General features: G+C 37.5%; 1 protein-coding gene across 2 annotated transcripts in view; it reads right to left on the reverse strand.

The window, feature by feature from the left end:
* SMURF2 (SMAD specific E3 ubiquitin protein ligase 2) overlaps positions 1–25,116 on the reverse strand; it is a 116,931-nt gene that overhangs the window by 31,064 nt on the left and 60,751 nt on the right. For both annotated transcript variants that reach the window (XM_042917257.1, XM_042917256.1), the window contains exons 2-7: positions 24,947–24,985; positions 19,146–19,254; positions 9,880–10,013; positions 6,869–6,934; positions 2,498–2,582; positions 383–466 (exon numbers count right to left, since the gene is read on the reverse strand). In XM_042917257.1, coding sequence (XP_042773191.1) covers positions 383–466; positions 2,498–2,582; positions 6,869–6,934; positions 9,880–10,013; positions 19,146–19,254; positions 24,947–24,985 — 517 coding nt within the window. The remainder of the gene's footprint in view (positions 1–382; positions 467–2,497; positions 2,583–6,868; positions 6,935–9,879; positions 10,014–19,145; positions 19,255–24,946; positions 24,986–25,116) is intronic.

Below are 25,116 nucleotides of genomic sequence, written 5' to 3' on the forward strand. Positions count from 1 at the left end.
TACTTTTTGAAAATAATAATGGCACTTGCTAGGGGTCCCCAGGTGGCTCAGTCGGTGAAGCGTCTGATTTCAGCTCAGGTCATGATCTCACGGTTCTTGGGTTCGAGCCCCACGTCGGGCTCTGTGCTGACAGCTCAGAGCCAGAGAGCGTGCGTCTCCCTCTCTCTCTGCCCCTCCCCTGCTCACACTCTGTCTCTCTCTCAAAAATAAATAAATGTTAAAAAATTAAAAAAAAATAATAATGGCACTCGCTCTAAGATCTACTGATCTTGAGCAGTATAAACCAAGAAAGGAAATCTGGTAAGACTGACAGATAAACAGAAAGTGACAACTTCAGGAAGGCAAACAGCACAACCAGGGAAAGATATTTGTATGTTCTTACCGTGTTGGGCGTTCCCACTGTGTAGTTCTTGTTATGTGGTTTAGATACTGGATTCTTCCAGAGGCAGTTCGCCTTTCTTCCCAGCTTAAATAAAAATTGAGAGATAAGGCATTAATAAGAAGGTGGATACAGAATGTTTTTAAGGGCAATAACCGAGCCAGGAAGACATCTGCTGTTATAAATCAGGAATGACAAACTGAAAATCATTACACAGAATACAGGAATGTTTTTCAACTTATTTTTAAAATGTACACTGTATCTTCTGGAATTCTGAAACTTCTACAATATTTACACTGAGGTGTGCCTAACATTCTCCATCAGCCAAACTCAGAACTTTTCAATAATGTCATTAAGGCTCAACTAAATTACACTATTTCTTCAGAATTTAGTGGCAAAAAAAAAAAAAAAAAAAAAAAATGCCATACTAAAAATAAAAATCACATCTAACTTTTAAAATTAAATCTAACATTAAAGCATATAAAACTTTTTAAAACATTTAGCCTATCCAAATTAATTTTTTAAAAAGACTGGTACTTCCTCCTCAATAACTTTTTAATGCATGTAACAACAATAAAAGAAAAGGGCAAGTGACCACAGAAATGTAATAATATTAATACTTCCACCAAAACCCAAGCAGAGGTTTAGAGGCCATAAAAACCAGGAAATAAAGAAATGCTAAGAGGTCTTTTCCTGTGATTACAATCAGAATACAGTACTGGAGTATTACTTATCAATTAATTTGTAAATTATACATATGTACGACTGTATTATAAAATGTACACCAAGTTTTTAAAGGATACATCATAAAAACAAATGGGAAAAAAAGTACGATAAAGAACCAAAAGCTTAGAAAAATAAGCCTTGCGTTGTTGTAATCTCTTAACACTGTTTAGTTATTTCGTCCCAAACTTCCCCTTCAAAATTACCAAAATCTACATCCCATCCACAAAAGTGAACATATAGATCAAGGAGCTAAAGTGAGGTATAAATAGAATTAAATTATGGCAATTTTGAAGAATTTAAACAAAGTGAGCAAATACCCTGACTTGGATGTAAAATTCCATATCAAAAATAATTGAAGTCAAAACTCAACCAATTATATACTTGAAATAATTCATTGTACGTAAACTACACCTCATTCAAGTTAAAAATGAAGTCAGAAAGTGTCAGCACTAGTATCAGACAGAGAAAGCAGTGATCAAAAGCATGAGATGTGGAATCAAGGCTTAATTAAGTCTGTGTTCCAGTCTACCATCCATTATGTGGCCTTTAAGGCAAGTTTACTTCTCTGACCCCGTGTTTTTAATCTGTGGAATGAATGAGGGTAACAACAGTAGTGGCAGGAGTAATAACAGTAGCTGATCATTTATATACATTATCTTAATATTATATATATTTATAATATAAAATATATTACTATATATTAAGCACTTACTATATGCAAACATTGTGCTAAGTGCTTTACACGAATGATCTCATTTAATCCTCACAATTTATGGCATATACACTATTATCACCATCCTCTTCTAGAAGTAAATATAAACCAATGCTCACAGAAGTTAAATGAACTGATTAAATCCATAAAGCTTGTAAACAGAAGAGGAAGGACTGGAATCCGGATGGTCTAATTCCAGAATCACATGCATATGAGTTAAACGATCTAACGTATGACATAAAATGCTTACAACGGTATCTGACACACACATACTCAACAAATGTTCCTATGTTCTTGTCATTTTTACTCCACAAATCTCTATTCCATCCCTCTAAATGGAGTTATGTCTCAGATTCAGCATTTATATGCCCTGTTTTGAATAATTTAATCATGCAAAAAAGTTGTTCTTTTAAATACATAGTATTTACAAGACAGAGATATCTGTCAAGAAATTTGATGGTCTCCTAGTCAAAACTCTTAAAAAATAAATGTAACACATTTGATTCATGGTTTATTTTATAAATTTGACTTGACAAGGTTCCTTGCTAATTTTCCAAGTACAAGGAAAATCTAGATTCTGGAACTGATCAGCAAATTTCTAAAGTATACAATAAATGTCAACTTATTTGTCATTATTTGAAGGACATTATCAACACATTTCTCTAATGATTTCAGCTTACCCATCTGGTAAATCATTATCAAATAAACGACTGCAGTCCACAACTTGTCCTCCTGTGCCTATCCGGTCTCTGGACTGAAGGCTTACTATAACACAACAAAAAAATTACTAAGAATAATTACTAGAAAGATTTTCTACAATTTAAAATATGTATATTTAAAGACATCTGGCTTATCTTAATACTTTAGAATGGACTCTTTAGCTTCTAATAAATTCTATATTTTCTTTTTCCATGAGATGTTTCCCTTTAGGAGTGATATTAGAATTTTATGATTTTCTATGCTTTATCATGTTCATGGAGGGGAGTCTAAATCCTTTCTGCCCATTGTAATGGGGCAATGCAAGCCTCCTACTATACTTAAGAGAGGCATTAAAGGTATATTCACATACAGAAGAACTGGAAAAGTTCATATCAATTTGGGTTTAATTCTTGACCCATCTTTAAAATACTTAACAAAACACACCAGATTCTGGCAACAGGGCAACACTTAGATTCCATAAGTCAAAACCCTACATCAATATCTAGTGTGGTGTAAAACTACCACTATAAATTTGGAAGCAAGAGACGTAAACTCTAGACCAGGCTCTAATACCTAGTTTAGCACTGTGACCTTGAACAAAACACTTAAAATCCTAAAAGTTTACATAATCCCAATCTAAATAATGAGGAAGCTAGGCTAACTGATAAGCCTGAAGTCCTTCCTTGCTGCTTTAATATTCTTTAATTCTATTTTTGGTAATTCTCCTCAAAGATAGAAAGGAACAGGCAAATTTGACTATAACCAAACTTTTTTTTTTTTTTTTTAACGTCTATTTCTTTTGAGAGAGAGAAAAAGAAAGAGAACTCATACAAGGGGGTGGGAGGGGCAGAGAGAGAGCGAGAAAGAGGGGCGGGGGGAAGGGCGAGGGGAGGGAATCCCAAGCAGGCTTTGCACCATCAGCGCAGAGCCCAACATGGGGCTCGAACTCATGAACTGTGAGATCATGACCTGAGCCGAAGTCAGATGCTTAACTGACTGAGCCACCCGGTACCCCAACTATAACCTAACTTCCTAAATAGTTACTACATAAAGTATGATATTTTAAGACCCTTCATTCTAGGAAGGATCTCAAAATTCTAAAATCATCCAGTTCTGTAAAACTTTTGAAAAATCAGAAAGTTCAACACATCACTCCTTTATATGAGTATCATTTATAGGTGACAACATGGTAATACACCTCTCTTCAGTGAATTTAAGCAAAATGTTATATGAAAGTTGTACTAGAAAACATTAACCAGTTTTTATACAGAAAAGCTAAGTGAAATGCTTACCAATATATAATCACTGTAAAAACGATGTACTTTCTCATTAGCATTGTTTAGAATAATATTAAGGCTCAAAATTAAGGATTTCATGAGCTTCAGCTCCAGAATGCTATATTACAAGACACCTAAGCAATTTCTAGGTGGGTTTGTGTTTTTAAATGGTCTAATTCTAGCAATATAAGGAGTCATAGAAGTACTATGTTTATAAGAGTGCTGTTCATTAGCACTAAAACATCAGAAACAATCTAAATAAACAGCAATAATCGACTGGCTACATTAATTATTTGCCCACCATGGACTACTATACAACATTGAAAATGCTATAGAAATGGGGGACCTAGGTGGCTCAGTCAGTTAAGTGTCTGGCTCTTGATTTTTGCTCAGGTCATGATCTCATTGTTTACGGAATCAAGCCCCGCATCAGGCTCTAAGCTGACAGTGCAGAGCCTGCTTGGGATTCTCTCTCTCTTCTCTCTGCCCCCCACCCTCCAGCTTGCACTCTCTCTCAAAATAAAAAAATATATAAATTTTAAAAACATTAAAAAAAGCCCACTCTTTCAAAAATGCTTTAGAAATAAATCTATGAACAACAACAGCAACAACGAAAGATGTTTAGGACAGATTAAAACAGGTTATTTAAAGTTCTGCACAGTATAATCTCATTTAAAAAAACAGAAAAGGTATATACATCAAGCTAATAACAATGATGGCATATCATGGGTGTTCCTTATCTTCTCTATTTTTATATTATAACAAAAAAAGAAAAACTTCACAAGACATGGGAAGAACGGAGCAACAGTTTTAAACGTAACAGGGAAAAGATTTATAAACTTGAATCAGTCATCTCAATTTGGTAGATTTTTTTTTAACATTTTATTTTTTGAAACACAGATAATGAACAGGAGAGGGGCAGAGAGGGAAACGCAGACTCCAAAGCAGGCTCCAGGCTCTCAGCTGTCAGCACAGAGCCCGATGCAGGACCTGAACTCACTGGCTGTGAGATCATGACCTGAGCCAAAGTCGGACGCTCAACAGAGTGAGCCACCCAGGCACCTCTGGGATATCTTTTCCTAAGGTAACACTCCAAGAAAAGGATAAAGCTAAGTGTCCAGAAATGCTTACAACTTTCAATGTTATAATAGCAAAAAAATGACTTAACCGTCCAATAATCAAGTTTTGATATATTGATATAATTCACCCCTTGAACACTAATAATGGTTACAGTAAGTGAAGGAAAACAAAAATTTTACATTCACTGAACCAAAACCATAAAAAATATACACATATAAAAGTATATAAAATTACTAGAAAGGGATATATATTTTTTAAAATTAGTATTCTAGCATACTTTTCTTCATTTCTCAAAAAGTGTTACGAATATGTATAATTATTTTTTTAATGTTTATTTTGAGAGGGGGAGAGAGAGAGCATGAGCAGGGGAGGGGCTGAGAGAGAGGGAGAGAGAGAATCCCAAGCAGACTGTACTGTCAGCACAGAGCTCAACACAGGGCTTAAACTCACAAACCATGAGATCATGACCTGAGCCAAAATCAAGAGTTGGATACTTAACAGACGAGCCACCCAGGTACCCCTATAATTATTTGCAAAGGTCCAATTCAGCAAGAACTGGAACTCATTCTGTTTTTAAATGGCAGGATCATGAAGCATAATGGGTGAGTCCAACTCATCTCTACTATGAAAACTAAATTCATACAAAAGCTTCAAATTGGACTACACATGCACACATTTTAAAGTAAAACATTACTTTTTTATACAGTATACTCCATAGATATATTTCTAATTGCTGACAAAGGAAAGCTGGTTGTTTTTATAAATGCCAATTTACACCTAGTAAAACTATTTTGTTACTACTGGACATTAGTTGGCAAATTATTATATGACATGCAAAATCAAATTAAATGTGATTGTTCTTAAAGTTTTATATGCCAGCATTTATTTTTGAGGTTTTTTTTTACTCCCTTCTCAATCTAAGAATGACAGGAATTCTCAATAAGGCTGCAGTGTAGATACTTCCCTGTGGTAACTACAACAGGGCTTTGTTAGGTCGCTACTCTGGCAATTCATTATGAACCCAATTCATTTCCTGGGAAAATGAAGCCCTTCAAAAGTAACTTCAGTAACTGAAACCTCTGACAGGTTCATAATGCAATCAACTTATCCTAAATTCTGCTCTGTAGTGAAGTGGTGGGATCCCACTTGCATTTTATTGTTTTTAAGAAGCCTCAAAGGAGTCCATATCAGTGTCCTACCACATGATGTATCTTTTTTTTTTTTTAATGTTTATTTTTGAAAGAGAAAGAACACAAGCGGGGGGGGGGGGGGGGGGAGGGAGGGAGACAGAATCCTAAGCAAGCTCCAAGCTCTGAGAGCCTGACGCGGGGCTCAAACCCAAGAGTCGTGAGATCTGACCTGAGCTAACGTTGGACGCTTAACTCACTGAGCTACTCAGGCACCCCTACCACACTATGTATCTTGATCAAAGCTCAATCCATCAATTCTTAGGTCTCAGAAAATTTTACCTTTAAGCCCTTCCTCTGAATCAATTCAAGACAGACCTTATGAGTAAAGTAATAGCTTCTCCCCTTTTTCAATCAGTGCTATACTATCCTTCATTTTCTTTTCCAATTAGCACAATTATTATAAAACTGTAAAGCATTAAACAAAGTTCAATAGAATATTCTTATCAAAAACCAGTTTAAGGATTATTTTTAGAAAACTTTCAGATCATCTGTAAAAGTTTATTTTAGTGTGCTACCATACATTCGCATACTTTAAATGAATGCCTAAGGGATCAATAGTTCTTTACATCAGGAGCCTTTATTTTTTTTATATTATTCATAATTTGAAGGGTTTTTTTTAAATAATTTTTTAAATTAAGGTAGCCAGGAACCTGGATCCACTGTTTGAAATATTTTATGGGACTCATTTAATTTAAGCCAATACAATGAAGCTATAGTTAGTGTACTTGGATTTAAAAGATACACAGAGTTTAGGTCAGTCTGAATGATGCCAAAATTTCACATAACTTTAAATTTCCACACTTACCTACTATCTGTCCTCTAACTGTATCGTTGTCATTTGGCCCAAGTTTGCACAGATCCAACCTCTGATCTATTTGAAAACAACAAAAAAAGCAATTAAAAAATAAGCTGATATCAGAGCTTCTAACATCTATAGAGTGATGGTAAATTTCCATAATCCAATGGCAACCAGGCCTATAATTTAAATAATAACATTTTAAAGATGAAACAAACATTTAAAATCTCTAACTGTATATATAATTGGTACAAATGTCTTAACAACAGTTTTGATAAATTTGGATTTCAAAAACTTTAAGTCACTGGTGTATATACATTGCCAACATGCAATTACTTTTTCTCCAAAGATTTCAGACACTTGTCTTGAGTCTTGGCTTGTCACTTAATAGCTGTTGTTCTTAAGCAATTTATCCCTGAGTCTTGATTTTCTCACGTAGTACCTACACCTCATATTTTTGAAGGATCAAATCAGGTAATTATGTAAAACTCTTAGGTAACTGGCATATAAGTGTTCAATAAATGTGAGTTATTATCACTGTTATTTTTTATCTAACCATTTCAAAGGACCTCCATACACATAAAGTAAATATTAATAAGAAGCCAAGTATAAACTGTAAGATAAGGGTCTGAGTCAGTTCTACTAACTCATTTAGGAGCAACTCATTTATTCTCTCATGCCTCATCAATAGAACAGACATAACACTGACCTGGCCAGTTACAGGAAGGAACAGTGTCACCCACAGCACGCTGCTTTTACTTTGATTATAGCACTTAAAACTGAATTCTTTTACAGCTATATATATATATATATATATATATATATATACATACACGCATGCCATCTATTCAAAGAAGTCATGAATTGATAAAAAGGAGGAGACCATACATTAGTCTTTGAATTCTCTGCTCCTAACTGGCAGAACGCTGTACAGTGTGCTCAATAAATGTTTGATAAATTAAGTATTATTACACATCAAAAAGGTCAAGGAAATAAATGCAATGAAACATCCACAGGCAGCACAAAGAAAAATCTGTGTCCCACCAGATTTATCCAGCCAAAAAGAGACATTTTTTCCCCTTGCAAAATAAACGGACGCTACCAAATCAACTGTATAGTAGACTTCTGCAAGGCAATTCCTCTTCTCTTGTTCAGTCTTTCCAGTGTGTCCTGCTCCCTCTGCCAGCACAGACCAGCAGGCCTTTGCCCTGGTTTCTCAGAGGACAGGATCCATCCCATTTTCACCTTTACATCCACCATGGATTTGAACAGTGCCTGGCACATTAAAGGTTTGATAAATGCTGGCTAAACTGAACCAAAGATAAGGTCATCCATGTGGCCTGTAAGTCTTCAGTTTGCCTGCTGGGTTGGGTAATAAAACAATTCATTTTTATATACTATAAGACCTCTTCCCATCCCAGCGTCCTCTATTTCCTTTTGGGTCAGCCACCTCGTCAACTCAGAAATACAAGAAATTCTCAAGTGCCTTTAAATTCCCCTGACTCAGAGCTTCTGGTGCAATTTTCTCCCTTTTTCTTCTTAACAGATCAATACTTATATATCTGGACTGTGGTATCATACTACAGTAAAAGGGACTATCTCTTAATGTATCTAATACTCCAAGAAAAATTTACTCTTTTTTTATTAATTTCTTTAGCTAGATTCCATGTGAATTTCTGTTTAGCAGAGGTATCTGGACTAAAATCCCATGACAATGAATGACTAGCAATATTTTTTACATTATATGAAAAAGAATTCTGTAAAAACAACAAAAAATTTTGTCAAAAAAGTTATCTTCAGCTATGTCCCAAAAGAAAGACCCCCAAAAAGATTTTTTGTCACCTTGTTACTGCCAATCCAATACGAAAATCATTTCTAATGTCTTAACCTTGGTCTGATCTTCTAAATGCCCAGGCTAGTGTAAAACTAAGCTATAATTAAGCAGTTAACACAGCTGTCTTACAATCAATGTCTTACCCTTCTAGAACTTTTACCTTTTTTTAGTTTTATATATCATTCTTATTCACTAATAATTCCCCTTTAATTGCCACCTTAAACACTCCAGTCACCTAAATAAAACTCATTTTATCTCATTAATCCACCAAAACCAGAGAAGGGTGCTAAGAAATGTTAAAAAGGCATATACACTTTGACACCCTTCTTTTTACTCTTGGATATCAAACATTTCCTAACACTTATAAATTCACTGTACACTAAGTATCAGCTGATTCAGTTCAGCTGAATCATTTTAAATGTTTCATTCTTTTTATAAACTCCATAAAATAAATTTAAACAAGTATTTTTACCAATGTTTCAAACATACATAGGAAGTTAAATTTTTGGATCCCTGCCCTCCCCCCCCCCCCGCAAAAACAAACATACACATACATATTTTTTTTTTGAGGGGGGGCACAAGTGAGCGAGGGGCAGAGAGAGAGAATCTCACAAGGGGCAGAGAGAGAGAGAGGGAGAGAGAGAGGGAGAGAGAGAGGGAGGGAGAGAGGGAGAGGGAGAGAGGGAGAGGGAGAGGGAGGGAGAGGGAGAGAGAGGGAGAGGGAGGGAGAGGGAGGGAGAGGGAGAGGGAGGGAGAGGGAGAGAGGGAGAGAGGGAGAGAGGGAGAGAGGGAGAGAGGGAGAGAGGGAGAGAGGGAGAGAGGGAGAGAGGGAGAGAGGGAGAGGGAGAGAGAGGTGGGGCTCACCGAAAGCAGGGCTCGTGTTTTTTTACCTGAAGCAGGGCTCATGCTCACACCAAGTGGGGTTCAAGCTACCTGATATGGAACTTGAACTCACGAACAATGAGATCATGACCTGAGCCATGTAAGTGTCCTATATTTTTAAAAAAAAATTTTTTTTAATGTTTATTTATTTTTGAGTGAGAGAGACAGAGCACGAGCAGGGGAGGGGCAGAGAGAGAGGGAGACACAGAATCTGAAGCAGGCTCCAGGCTCTGAGCTGTCAGCACAGAGCCTAATGTGTGTGCCCTATATTTTTATATTTTAAAAAACACTCGTATCTACTCACAACCAGTGTCTTTGAGGCGGTTGATGGCATTGGAAAGAAGTCGAACACAACCAAGAAATCCAGCACCTTGTTTTTTATGGATCTTCTTGTGATTCCATACACTGATCGTAACTGAATCAGACTTTCCAATATACCTAAAAAACAACATAACTGAATGAGTAACTTGGCAACTACAAGTAGCGAATGTAAAATTTTTTCTTTTGCTTTTGTAGTCTAAAGTCACAAATGTTTCAGAGTATGGTTAGATAATGCAAAATATGTTTTGAGTTCAATCAATCCCACAAGATTGAATTTAATTTTTTTAAAAATCTTGTAAGTAAAAATCTATAAAGAATTTTTAATATATCCTTCATCACATCTGCCACTCTCAGACTGGCTAACAATGTGGTAGTAAAAAAACTATTTTAGTAGCTAGTGTCAAATAACACTACAGGTTTCTGCTATTTCTTTCCAAGAACAAAAATCTTACAAGAGCTTTTATCACAGTCACATTTAAAAAACATTTCAATGACATGGCCTATCATTTCGAAGAGTACTCAGTTTTCAAGGGGCATTGTCAAGGCTGACAGACCAAAAATCTGACATACCTGGTGGGTTTTAAAATGCTGTAGAACAAAAGCTGATTGTAACGCTTTTCCCCTGCTTCTTTCCTGTATGCAGGCCTTGAGCGAGCAGGACTCTTGCAGATTTCACTTCACTGCCTGCAGACAAGCAGAGCAGGGGAAAGCGTTACTACACTTGTCTGTGCGGATACCTGCAAGTACGTTAAGAGCTCTACCACAGCCAATTGTTCACATGGTGCCATCCCATGCAAAAATATAATAAAATAACATAATTATATCAGTAGAATCCTAACTATATTTCATTGCCTCTAAGTGGTCAAATTTTTGGTCCAGCAACCTTGATCTTCAAGTGTCATTCAGTAAAGCAGTAATATCAGAAAAATTCACCTAGTACGTAAAAAAGCCAAAACCACTGAAGTGAGAACTAAAACTTTTCAATGAGAAACAGGGAAACCACACTTAGATCCAGCTGTGCATAAAGCATGCCTATCCCTACTGGACTTTTAATTACGCAAGCTAATCCATTCCCTTTTTAAAAATTAAGCCAATTTGAATTTCATTTCTGTTGCTTACAAATGGGAAAACTCTGGTCGAAAACATCCAACATGCATGCACCAATTTTCAAAGAGACCTAACAGACCTAACCTGGCAAGTACCTACTGCATGGTGTATCAAAATTCTACAACCAGAATCAATTATTAAACAGCTACAGCACCCCAGATCAAGCATTAAAACAAAATCACATTAAATCAGTTCCCCAAGCCTGATTCCCCAGCATGATAAAGTATTGATCCCCGTGCCTTAGAACAGCCCACCACTGGCATAAGCACCCTTATGCTGTCAAGGCCCAGAGAGACCTTGAGAACGTACACTGAAAACAGAGGAACGTCTGTCAATTGTGTCCTGGAATGACTGTGAGACAGTGAAATCACCTCCCTGCCAAATGAACTTTTATACAAAATACATTGGCCTTGTATGAAGCCACTGACAATTTGGGTTTGCCTATTCCATCAGTTAGCCTGCTCTAACCAATCAGGCACAAATCATAAAGGGCCTTGTCAGCCATGGTGTGAACTCTGGCCTTCTCTCCAAGTAAGGCAGGAAGCCAACGGGAGACGTGCAGCAAAGGAGTAACAAGATTTGAAATATGTTTTAACAACATCACTCTAGCTGCTGTGTTGACGACTGTAGAAGCAAGGCGTGTAAGGCAGGGGTCAGCAAACACAGCCTGTGACCCAAACCCAGCAGAGCACAAAACATAGTGTGATTTCAGTGTATATAGGGTGACATAATTTTTTTTTTTAGTTTTAAGGCCATAATCAACTATTTAGAATGTCTACATTCACATCACCACTTTTCTAACATAAGGTCATCATTTCTATTTGCTGGACCCAACAATTCCACATACTAATGATGGTCCAACAAGAATTCCAGCCCATACCATCAGAGTCCCCTCCCCCTAAATCCCATGGACCTGGCCACCAGGGAATCTCGCTGATCAGCACGTTAATATAATACCACGCTCTGGTCTGTAACTGCACAGAACCCCTGACGGACTGACAGGTTTAGGTAGGGACACCCCTCCCCTAGGTCTAGCATGAAGCAGATACTGAAGATGAGCCCTCCACCCAAATGCCAAAGATTTGTGATTGTCGACCCGTCAGGGGGGAAAACAGGGGCCCCTTTTAGGCAACAAGCTTGAGCAATGAAAACCTGAGTAAGGTAAGAGGGGCCGACCACAGTGACCACCCAGCTGCATGCAAAGGCTCATGAAGAGACCCACCTCAAAATATCCACAGACCCCAGCCGACCAATGGGCTAGGGTCAGGCACAGGTACCAAAAAAGGAAAAGTCCGTATGTTCCTATACTCCCACACTCCCTCCCCGTAATTAGAGCCCCCCACCACTGACTGCCTCCTGGCAGACAGTATTTCCTTTGCTATCCTGCCCCCCTGCTCCCCTGCAGCGTATCCAGTGGATTCACTACCTCCTTTGTTCTGCCTATATCCATGCTGTCCCCACCCGATCAGGTCGCCCCACACTCCACAGTGTAGGAACTAGTCTCCTTGCCATCTTTGTCTCCCTCAAAGCCCTTCTCGACGGTTACCGCCTAAGTGTCTGCTCTTGGATATAAACCCGATGATAGCATTTCCCCACTTAAAACCTTTTTTCATTGCTCCCCACTGCTTTGAGGAGAGCATTCAAACTTATTAGTAGGCTTTCAAGGACCTTCACGAGCTGGTTCCTACTCGCCTCTCTTTGGTTGTCCTATGCCGAACTCCCCTTACCTGACGTGAACTCCCCTTACCTGACGTGAACTCCCCAATGCTGCCCCTCCCAACTGTTTTCAGAGTCATGTTCTCTTTCACCTCTGGGTCTTCACACAGACTACTTTTGCTTAGAGCCATCCCCCGTTTCTTTTTTCAAATTAACTCCCACATAAGGTCTAAGCCTAAATGCCACTTTTCTAGGAAGCTGTCCTTAGCTCCTAAATTCATATAAAAAAGTTCTGTGTATTTCCAGGGCACCTATACTTCCCCATATTCTTATCATACTGTTTATAATTTCCTATTCACTTGTGTCTATACACCACTTAGCTGAAAGCTTGTGAGACTACATCTTATGCACTGTTATACCTGGGTCTCTGGCTGAATTTAAATGTGACTGAAGCTTAAAGAGACGGCTTAAAACAATCTGATTAAGAACTCAAAAGCTGAGTCAGTTACACAGACAGTAGCTTATTACAGCTGGGATTTCAAAATCACCACAGGTCAAATAAAGTAATAAAAAAGGTGCGACCTAACATATTTACTAAAAGTGTCTGACATTTGAGGATTACCTGTGAGGTACTAGTCTAAACACTTTGCAGGGGTTATCTCACTGCATCTTCCTATCAGTCGTCTAAAGTAGGCATTATTGTTGCTGTCACCAATGGAAACTGACACACGAGGGGTTAAACACTGAGCTAATGATCACACAACTAAGTGGGGGGCTGGGGGGTGGGAAGCCAGGTAGTCTCACTTCTCTCTATTGCCTACTTTTTTAGTTCCTATTTATTTGCCTACTAACTTGGAGTCACTGAGCCATAGCACTGAGGGGCACACAAAAAAGCCTTATTCTGAACTGCCTCTCAGTATCTCAATGTTTTAGGAGAAACATGTTTGTTCACATGTGGTTTAGAAGGTCAAATTTAAATAACTGTCCAGAGTCTAGGCTGAGCTGGGTACTCTGCTAGGGGGGTGGGTTAGAACTAATTGTCTAGAAGTAAGTAATGAGGTGTCAGGCATAAACGTTTGATGGGAGATGTAAAATTCATTTTTGTAGGTAAGGCAAGTGGAACATTTTGAAGAAAAACTGAGATTGATGAAGAGTGAAGTAGAAAGCTCAAAAAGCTTAAAAGACCAAAGACTTAAAGGTCAGGATATCAGGGCAGTTAACATGTTTATAACATGAGATATGCTGACAAAATGGTAGAGGTATAGAAAACATATAGTAACAGAATTAGCAACCTGGAGAAAACTGACACCTACACCTGCAGGGAACAACAGATAAGAAACAAGACTATTACTGCCACCCCATCCCTGAAATATTTCCGACTTATTAGCCCAAGATACTCTAACAGTGACGGTGGGGCTAAAACAGAAGGACTGGTGAAATTACTGAAAAGGAATGGAAAGCCCTCCTGAATCCCCTCCTTGACCCAGGTCATCCTCAACCCAGCAGGAGATGTACGCTTTACTCTCTGAAAAGTTCTCTACTCAGGGACACCAGGCACAGCTAAGGGAGAAGGTAAAAGTCCATTATAAAAGCATGGATACTAAGAAGAGGTTACTACAGTCAATAGAGAGACCTCCTAGCATTCTTAAACTCTTCAGCTCCAAGAACACTAGCATCCAAGAATATATAGCCCCGGGCAGGAAACAGCAGAATTCTGTGCAATGAATATGTCACAGCCATACCTGATTACCCTAGCAAGCGGACTACCTCTACCCATGGGCACAGAATTTCCAATCAACATGGAAGTGCCTCCCCTTAAATATAAAAAAACAGAAACCCAAATCAAACTAACAGAAAAAAAAGGAACCTTGACAAAAGAGAGGCAATACAAGCAATAAAACTCACTTCTCTTGCATCCAAGAAATAAGACAAAATTACGAAAAACAGATAGTCAATAAGCAAAGTGATCTTGCAAGCTAAAAATATGAGAGCAGAAATCACAATAAAAGGAATGTTGGAAAACTAAGTAGGGGAAACAGCCCAGATAGTTCATCATAGTTTTTAATTTTTTACTGAAACAAAAATATTTTATTCCACTGGAGATACAATATGAGAGAAAAAAGATAGGACAACTAAATGATAATCAATTCAGAAGGGGTAACATCCAAGTAACAGGAGTTCCAGGAAAGGAAATAGAAAATGGAGAAGAAATCACCTATAATAAATAAAGACAGGGGCACCTGGCTAGCTCAGTCAGTGCAGCATGCGACTCTTGATCTTGGGGTTGTGAATTTGAGCCCCACGATGGGTGCAGAGATTAAAAATAAAATCTTTAAAAAACAAATAAAAAAGACAAAATTTCCTCATAACTAAAGAGTTTCAGCATCCAGAAGAGGCACAGTTATTTCTCTGACATCAGCCATAACAACATCTTTCTAGACATGTCTCCTATGACAAGGGAAACAAAAGAAAAATAAACTACCGGGACTACATCAAAATAAAAAGCTTCTGCACAGAAAAGGAAACAACAGACAAAAATAAAAGACAACCTACTGAATGGGAGAAGATACTTGCACATGACATACCCAGTAAAGGGTTAGTATCTAAAATATAAAGAACTTACACAACTCAACATCAAAAAACCCACAAACAATCCAATTTAAAAATGCACAGAAGAGGTATGCCTGGGTGGCTCAGTCGGTTAAGCGTTCGACTTCAGCTCAGGTTATGATCTCATGGTTTTTGAGTTCTGCTGTCAGCACGAAGCCCACTTTGGATCCTCTGTCTCCCTCTATTTCTGCCCTTCCCTCACTCGCAAATGCTTGCTCTCTCTCACTTTCTCAAAAATAAATAAATATTTTTTAAAAATAATTAAAAAATAAAAGTGCGCAGAAGATATGAACAGACATTTCTCCAAAGATCTATAAATGGCCAAGAGACACATGAAAACTCACTCATCGTCAAGTAAACATGTATCAAAACCACAATGCGATATTACCTAACACCTATCAGAATGTCTAAAATCAAAAATTCAAGAAATAGTAAGTGTTGGTGAGGATATGGAGTAAAAAGAACCCTCATGCACTGTTGGTGGGAGTGCAAAGTGGTGCAGCCACTGTGGAAGACAATATGAAGGATCTTCAAAAAGTTACAAATAGAACTACCCTACAATCCAGTAATCACACTACTGGGTATTTACCCAAAGAATATGAAAACATCCAAGGGATGTATGCACCCCCATGTCTATTGCAGCAGTATTTGCAAAAGCCAAATTATGGAAACAGCCCGTGTCCATAAAGATATGAATGGATAAAGAATGGAATATTATCCAGCCATAAGAAAGAATGAAATCTTGCCATTTGCAACAACATGGATGGCTCTAGAGAGTATAATGTTACAAAATAAGACAGAGAAAGACAAATACCAAATGATTTTACTCATATGTGGAATTTAAGAAATAAAACAAACGAACAAAGGAAAAAAAAAAAGAAGAGAGAGAGACACAAACCAAAAAACAAACTCTTAACTATAGATAACACACAAATGATTACCAGAGGGGAAGTGGATGGGGGGACAGGTGAAAAAAGTGAAGGGGATTAAAAGTACATTTATTTTTTATTTATTATTATTTTTTGAGAGAGAGCATGAGCAGGAAGAGGGGCACAGGGAGAGACAGCAAGGGAGAATCCCAAGCAGGCTCCACGCTCAGTGTGGAGCCCAACGCAGGGCTCAGTTCCATGACCCTGGGGATCATTACCCAAGCTGAAATCAAGTCAGTTGCTCAACCAACTTAGCCACCAAGGAGCCCCCAGAGTACATTTATCTTGATGAACACTGAGTAATAAATGGAAGCTGAATCACTGTACTGTATACCTGAAACTAATAGAACACTGTATGTTAACTATACTGGAATTAGGGGCGCCTGGGTAGCTCAGTTGGTTAAGCATCCAACTTCAGCCCAGGTCATGATCTCACGGTTCATGGGTTCGAGCCCTGCGTGGGGCCCTGTGCTGACAGCTCAGATCCTGAAGGCTGCTTCAGATTCTGTGGCTCCCTCTCTCTCTGCCCCTCCCCCACTTGTTCTCTCTCTCTCTCTCTCTCTTAAAAATAAATAAACATTAAAAATAATTTTTTTAATTTAAAAATAAAAAAAAACTATCCTGGAATTAAAAACTTTTTAATTTTTTTAAAAAGAGTTTATCCAGATTAAAAGGTCCCAATAAGTACCAAGCACTATGTAACATATATACCAAGACCATCATCAAAAAATTTATTACGCGGCATAAAGAGAATACCCTGAAATCTTCCAGTGGAAAACAATAATCAAGAAAGACCAAAATCAGGATGCCATTAATGATACTCTGAAACTGCACTACTCAAAAGGGCAGTCACCAGTCTCATGGAGCTATTGAGTACTTAAGGCTAGTCCAAATTGAGGCACTCTGTAAGTGCAAACAAACCCCTAAAATCTCAGACTTAGCTGAGAAATGTTTATTTTTTTAACCTATGCATTTATTTATAAGAAAAAAAGACCATAATTATTTTATCTTGATTACATGTTGAAATGAGAATATTTCAGCTATACTAAATTAAATATGTTTATTAAGCTTAATCTTTTTTATTAACTTTTATTTATTTTGAGAGAGAGAGAGACAGAGACAGTGGGGGAGGGGCAGAGAGAGGGGGAGAGAGAGAGAGAGAGAGAGAGAATCCCAAGCAGGCTCTGCACTGTCAGCACAGAGCCTGATATGGGGCTCGAACTCATGAACTGTGAGATCATGACCTGAGCCAAAATCAAGAGTTGAACACTTAACCAAATGGGCCACCCAGGTGTCCCTATTAACTTTTTAAAATGTGGCTATTACAAAATTTAAAATTACAGACAAGCTTCCATTTGTGGCTCACATTATATTTCTGTTCAAGTGCTGATCTAGACCTAGACAACAATGGAGCGTATATTCACAATTTGGAGAGCAATGCGTGTCTTAACTAGAAGGTTATAATCAAACTATCCATTGAGAAAGACAAAGTACATTTTCAGACAAGATCTCAAAGAAATTTTCCCTATCTTTGTACTCTTTCTCAAGATGACCATGAAAGACTTCATCGAAACAGGAAATAACAAAAAATGGGAAATCACTGAACCCAGAAGAGACAAAGGAAATTCCCAACATAATGATAAAGGAGGTTCCTGGACAGTTGTGCAGCAGGTCCTAGACCAGCTTAGACCACCAGACCAGCATGGAGGAAGAGGCCAAAGGTTTCAGGAGGGAGATCTCCAACAAGGAAACAAAGCCAACAGAATAGTTCATGCGGTTGAATATATGCAGAAATGTCCAGTCCTGTAGGAGAGTCTAGGAATTAATGAGACAGCTAGAAAACTAAACAAATGGCAAAATAAGATAGTTAATTCCAGAAAAACAAAATTTATCAAGAGAGGAAATGTAATCACTGCACACCATGTGACTCAGTTATGAATAGTTACATGATCATAATGTAAATACAGAACAGTGATTTAACCAAAAAGGTTCAAATGGAGGGCTCGGAGAAAGGAAGGGCCACGTGGGTGCTGTAGGAACAGGGATGAGAGAGATCAGTTGTAAAAGCTAAATCTTCTTCTATGGTAAGAAATGTAAAAATAATACCTAAAAGTATGCATATACTAAATCTCTGCGTCCCCCACCCCACCCCATATACAGAGAGATGTATAAAGTAAGCATGAGATCTAGAAAGAGAAGAAAATACCAGACTAAACAATCAAAGTAACTCTAGTTACCTTGAGAATGGGAATCAGGAATAAGGATGGGGCGGCAAACTGCAGTTTCCCATTACAAGCCTTACAACATTGGGGCACCCCAGTGGCTTAGTCGGTTAAGCGTCTGACTTGGGCTCACCTCATGATCCCACTGTTTGTGGGTTTGAGCCCCACGTTGTGCTGTGCACTGACAGCTCAGAGCCTGGAGCCTGCTTCGGATTCTGGGTCTCCCTCTCTCTCTACCCCTCCCCTGTTTTTATCCTCTGTCTCTCTCAAAAATAAAAATAAATATTAAAAAAAAAAAAGCCTTACAGTATTATGCACATTTTTAGAATGGTGCATATAGCACTGTGATTAAAATTTGAAAAAAGGAAACCATCCCTATAAAAGCACAAAGAATGTCTATGAGTGCACTCCAATTACGATTTCTGGTTTTATACTCATAATTGACCTAAAGTAAATTAATACCTTTATTTAACCGAAAGAAGATGGGACGGGGTTGCTCTATACTGCATATACGTTTTATTCTCCATAGGCTTACTAAGAGCATTTCATCTTCCAAAACCAGCTATCAATAAGTCACAGTACCTTCCCACTAGGTTTTGTGCCCCTCTGTGAAGACCAAATTATACCACAGATCAAACTCTGATAATTTTCAGTGATTCTTTTCAAATACTATATCAAATAATATCGATTCTATGTTTCATTTCAAATGAATCATTTAAACCTACAGGTCATAATGCTGATTCCACTTTGGATCAAGTGTATTCTTCACAGTATCTGTAGAATGGCATTGCCCAGATCCATCAACCACCACCTTAGCAAATGGATCAGGAAGTCCTGTGGAAAAAGGGGAAGAATTCTTTTTTAATTAAAGAATAACGTGACATGGAAAATAGAAGATTAATTACATAAAACTTACTATTTGCTACAAAAGATTATTCCATTCTTTATAAAAAGCGTAACATTTAGCTATAAATGAAAAGTGGTCCATTTTGAACGAAGATTAAAGTTAATTCTACATTAAATACCAAAAGCTACGTTTTTCTTGTTGCTATCTCAAAACATTCTCTTAAACTACCAAAGCCTAGAGGTTACCTCATAATAGGGAAGTGTTTATACATCTTTACCAGCCCTTTGACTCCAGGAAGATTAAAACAGTTCTGGTTCTCTTAGGGCCTTCCCAAGGTCCTCCTTAGTAGCATTTTTAAAGAAAGAGCTTCTTACAGGTTTTCACACAAGAATATGGGCTACAGAGAAATCAAATTAGCCAAAAAGTTTTCCTGAATAACTACCATGAGTGATGAAAAACTGAATCAAAAAATTAAATACCCTGCCTTAAAACGTTAAGAATGCCTTGGGGGAGAGGGAAACCAGAGAACAAACAGATGTTTGTATAGATTCTAAAGAAAATACTTTTAACACTATGTCAGGCACTATTCTAAATGCTTTACATATATTAAATCTCTTATTCCTCACAATAATCCAATGGGGTAAATGTTACTATAGTCTCTACCCTACTGATGAGGAAACTGAGGCACAAAGGGGTTAATTAACTAATCCAAGGACAAACGATAGTACGTGAGAGAGCCAGGGTCTGAAGTTTAGATTTTAAACCCATGCACATAAATCTGGTTCTCAATTTCATGCTCTCAACTACTATACTATAGTATACCTCTCACGTACCATGCAGTTCAACAGTTGAGTACAAGTAAGAGTTCAGAAAAACAGAACTGTTGGGGAGTTTGAACAGTAAATCAAGGCTTTTTTTTGGGGGGGGGGGGGATGGGACTCATTGGGCTTTAAAGGACAAACAGGAAGATCAACAAGAAAGGTACGACTGCATCTGAAGGGCTGTGAGGAATCTAACCAAATCATTTGTGCTACGATGTTAAAAGTAAATGCTGTGGGTAAGAGAGGCTTAGAAATCAGAAAGTGACTGAGGTAGATAATAGGGTGTCATATTTTTCTATTAGCGGTATTCAGGGTGGACTGGGAGAAGGGAAGACTGGTACAGAGACTCTCTAGGAAGCGGTCATAAGTTTCACACAGTAGGATAAACGAACAGTAAGATGAGCAGACTCTGAACTAGGGAAGTCACAGGAAAAGGCAAAGGACAGTGAAGTAATAAACTACTCTGAAAGATCTAATACAAGTTTATAAGAAACTAGGGTCAAAGATGACACTATAGTTTTCAGCCCTAAGTAACAATGAAAACAGTGGTTCTTTTGGAGAAAAAAAAAAGTTAGAAGGTAGAACTAAATAAAGTGTTAAGGAGACAAAAATGACATTTTGGGATAGCATAGATCTCCTATGGACAGTTGAAAATACTAGAATGGGGCGCCTGGGTGGCTCAATCGGTTAAGCGCCCAACTTCAGTTCAGGTCACGATCTCGCGGTTTGTGAGTTCGAGCCCCGTGTCGGACTCTGTGCTGACAGCTCAGAGCCTGGAGCCTGCTTAAGATTCTGTGTCTCTCCCTCTCTCCGCCCCTCCCATGCTCATGCTCTGTTTCTCTGTCTCTCAATAATAAACATTTAAAAAAAAATTTTTTTAAACAAAGAAAATACTAGAACAAAATGTTGGTATGGGTTGATAATTGGAGAAATTCTGCACCTCGATATCTATGCTAATTTTTTTTTTTAAAGTCAAGATACGTATGTGCCAAGATTCGAGGTCAGGCATAAATCACATCGTCAGTTCCCCAATCCTATGATTCTGTGATCTGTCAACTTCAAATAAGAGAGGACCAAATTTTAAGAGTGTTAAGTATTTAAGAAGATACTTGGAAGTTAGGGTATTGATGTATTTAACTATATTCTTGAAGTTTACTGCTATTCATATTATTTCAGTAATACCTACCGTTTTTAAAAGTGTTTAATGGAAGAATATTTTTCCCACTACCTTCAATAACATTAAGTATTTTCAAGAATCTATTCTTTTTCTTTTGATTCTACTATCTCAGCAAACATACAAATGTATGTTTGTAAACAAAAACAAAAATCACATTTCAAGCTTTCCTTTTAGATGTTTAAAGAATTAAGGACTAAGGGGAACAACTTTTCCACATAAACACACTAGGCATGGTTTCCAAGTCCTTAATTAACTATGAAATTCTGAGTCCCAACCTCCTATGTTTCTTTTCTGTTAAATAATACAAAACACAAGCTCTATGCCCTAACAACAAAAAGTACCTATATTTCAACTTACCTGTTTCTATCAGTCCACAAAAATTTACCTTGAGAGCCAAGTTACTGTGATGTGATCAAAAGCTATCAAGTTTTCTGAAGTTAGTGAGGCTTCTAGTGGTAAATATCAAGTGGCTAAGGTATTTTCTGTATTTTTAAAAATTTCTCAATCATCCCCATCATTTCTGAGTCATACAAAAATAGCTAAAGCTGAAGACTTCCTCGCTATACAAATGCACTTGAGCTGCAAATAACAATGAAACAAAAATTTCAACTTAAAAGTGTGTTACTTTCTGGAGAAAATAAAGCTTTATTTTTGATTGGGGGAAGAAAAAGAACATTCACCAATCACCGTGGTTCTGAGTGACTTCAATTTGGCCCCTAAATATAGTGACTCAACACAGTATCTTACACATAAATCTTTTATTTAAATGTTACATAAAAGAGGGGCACCTGGGCGGCTCAGTCAGTTAAGCATCTGACTTCGGCCCAGGTCATGATGGCACAGTTCGTGAGTCTGAGCCCCACCTCAGGCTCTGTGCCACCCGCTTCGGATCCTCTGTCCCCCACCCCTTCTTTGCCCCTCCCAACTTGTCCTCTTTCTCACTCTTTTTCAAAATAAATAAACTTAAATAAACAAACAAATGTTGCATAAAAGAGAAGAAAATTATACTAATGAAAACATTCTTTAAGAAACAGATAATGGATAAAGACAGATACAGGATCATGTTAATGGTAGAATCTAGATGGTGGATATTCACTATAAAACTTTTCCATGTTCTTATACGTTTAGAAAGTTTTCCTTCTAAAATTTTGGGGAGGGGGGAAATAGTTTATTTTTTAAAGCCAATAAGCTCGAAAACAATTCCAAAAAGTTAGCAAATTTTTTCTCAGCAAGGGTAGATACCCAGAATAAAGAGTATTATCTCTAATACACAAATTACAAGACAGCACTTGGCAGTGTATTTTTTCCTATAATTAAATATATACACACACATGTTTCATCAGCCTATAGTCATGCTTGATATTAAAGTTTACTTTTCTCATTCAACATGATTTAAACTGGATTACAAGCAAACACTACTTTTTGATATCAATGATAACTGCATTCTGACAATAAACACACTCTCACTCAAATTTCATGAAGAGATTTAGGAAGTACTACAATTTTTTCTCTGGAATTAATGTGGGCAACCTTCAACTTATAAACAGATCAATGACAAACTTAAGTTTGTCAGCAGAGGCCATTCCCACTGTGAACCCAGGTGATAGCCCATCCCTGGCTGAGCACCTTCTGAAGGCCTCAAGATTGGCTTTCCGATTTCCCTTTCCAGAGCCATCAAATGTTTCTTCCATTCTAGGTTTTCAAGATAATCATAGAGTTTCCCCTAATTTCCCTATCCCTAGAAGCAAACTCACAACTCTTAAGAAAACTTTTATCAATTTTTACTGCCTACACTAACGAAAGAGAGAAAGAGTCCTTTCTTACTTTTTTTCCCACCTACAACGTAAGGGCAGATAAAGATCGTATAACTGATATTAACTGGCTCTCCAAGGTTTACCAAAAATCAAAGTAAGATTCTTCTAGATTTCCTAGGAAAACTCAGACAAGTAGATCTGGGTATTATACTTGAGAAACTGTGTCTTAGGACTCTGGAGGAAAGAAAAGAACTTGGGAAGGAAGGCTGGGAGACACAATGTTAGATTTCATCTGTAAAACCAAAGCAGACATCTTGGAGGATGCAGAAGGAGCTATAAAAGAGTGCATGCCTCACTCGTCTCCCTTTTCTCCTTGTCACCTACCTACCCAATCCTATTTGCCACTTCACAGTTCTACTAATCCTACCTCAAATCAACCTTCAGAATGGTTAAAAAAAAAAAAAAAAGAGTATACACTGGTTATTAGTGACAGGGATGAAGTAGGTAGTTCAGAAAAAGCCTGTGAAGACAGAATTTGGTGGCAGCATGGAGAGAGGCCACTGGCCTCTCCCGCTGTGATACGCAGTACGGTAGACAGCACCTGGTACACATATTGGAGACTGCTTAAAACTTTCTTTACTATGTCCCACAGCATCCTATTTAACTGCTTTCCCATATAAGCACAGAAACCAGAAAAATTTCTAATTATACAGTTTTATGTTATTTTATAAGCTTTAATTCTGGTTCTACTCTAGATATCTTAGAAGAAAATTTCAAGTGAGATGAATGAAGTATGATTTCAAAATGCATCAAGAGCTTACTATTTCTTTTAATGAAACCCCTGAAAATTAAGAAATATCGTATTAAATTAGCACTCACACCTAGTTTCTGGGGGCTGGTAGAACTTGAATTTTAAAATGTAATGAATCTTCTTGGGGCACCTGGGTGGCTCATTCGGTTAAGTGTCCGACACTTGATTTTGGCTCAGGTCATGATCTCAGGGTCATGGGATCACTCCACACTGAGTGTGGAGCCTGCTTAAGATTCTCTCTCTCTCTCTTTCTGCCCCTCTCTCCTGCTTGTGAGTGTGCACATGCTCTCTCTAAAATAAAAATTTTAAATAAAATAAAAAATGAAAATCTAATGAATCTTCTCAATTTATAACTTCAAATATATTACACATAATACTTTGTTGGCTTCGAGTTCTTTACTAAAAATTATATCATTTTGACTCAATTACTTATTTATATATGTTTATTTTATTTTTTTTACTCAATACCTTAAAGCTATTGTGAAGTATGAGATTACAGGGTAAAGATTTTAAACACACGTGAGGGGTTCTTCCCAATCCTCCTTCACAAAACTTAATCCTAAATAAAGCCACAAAAAAATTTGACAACTTATTGGCAAAGAGACTGCAAATAGGGGAACCAAATGTCTGCTTTAGAGGCCGAGACATAAGAGCATCTATGACTGAATGTGGCAGAGATTTCTTTCCTACACTCTGGAAATTCTAAGCAGGCTGAATAACTTCTCTCCTTTCCAAGGTATGGTGAATGCCTGAATAAAATTTCCTATAAAATGTTAGAAAAGAAAAAGTGTTTACAAAATAACCTCCACCCTTTCTAGAAACCTAGTAGTATGCACACCCTCGATATTCTTTACACATGTCTCATATACACACCTATACACATATACATTTCACACAAATATGTGAGAGGGGTGGATAAAAGGAAAGGAAGAACGGCTAAAAAGCACAAAGTCCTCTTAAAAAAAAAAAGTACTGCCAAAAGGGTCCAAACCAAAGCATTCATAAAATAGTATGAAGTATATTTCTGAATAGAGAAATCACTAAAGCCAGACAATTCTGAAAAGTTATCCAAAAAGTCTACACACAACATACAAGATTTAAAGTTAATTTACTTACGGAAAAAATCCTTTTTCACCAAGTTTTTTGCACAGAGTACTGTAAAGGAAACAAAAAATACATGGAAAGAATTAAAATGGTAAGACTGCACTGTCAAAACGTTCATTTTAAAACACTGAAAGTACCAGTGAATGATAAACATTATAGCAAGGTTTGAAATATGATCACAA

Source organism: Panthera leo, chromosome E1 (assembly GCF_018350215.1).
Source record: "Panthera leo isolate Ple1 chromosome E1, P.leo_Ple1_pat1.1, whole genome shotgun sequence".
NCBI classification, from domain to species: Eukaryota; Metazoa; Chordata; class Mammalia; order Carnivora; family Felidae; genus Panthera; species Panthera leo.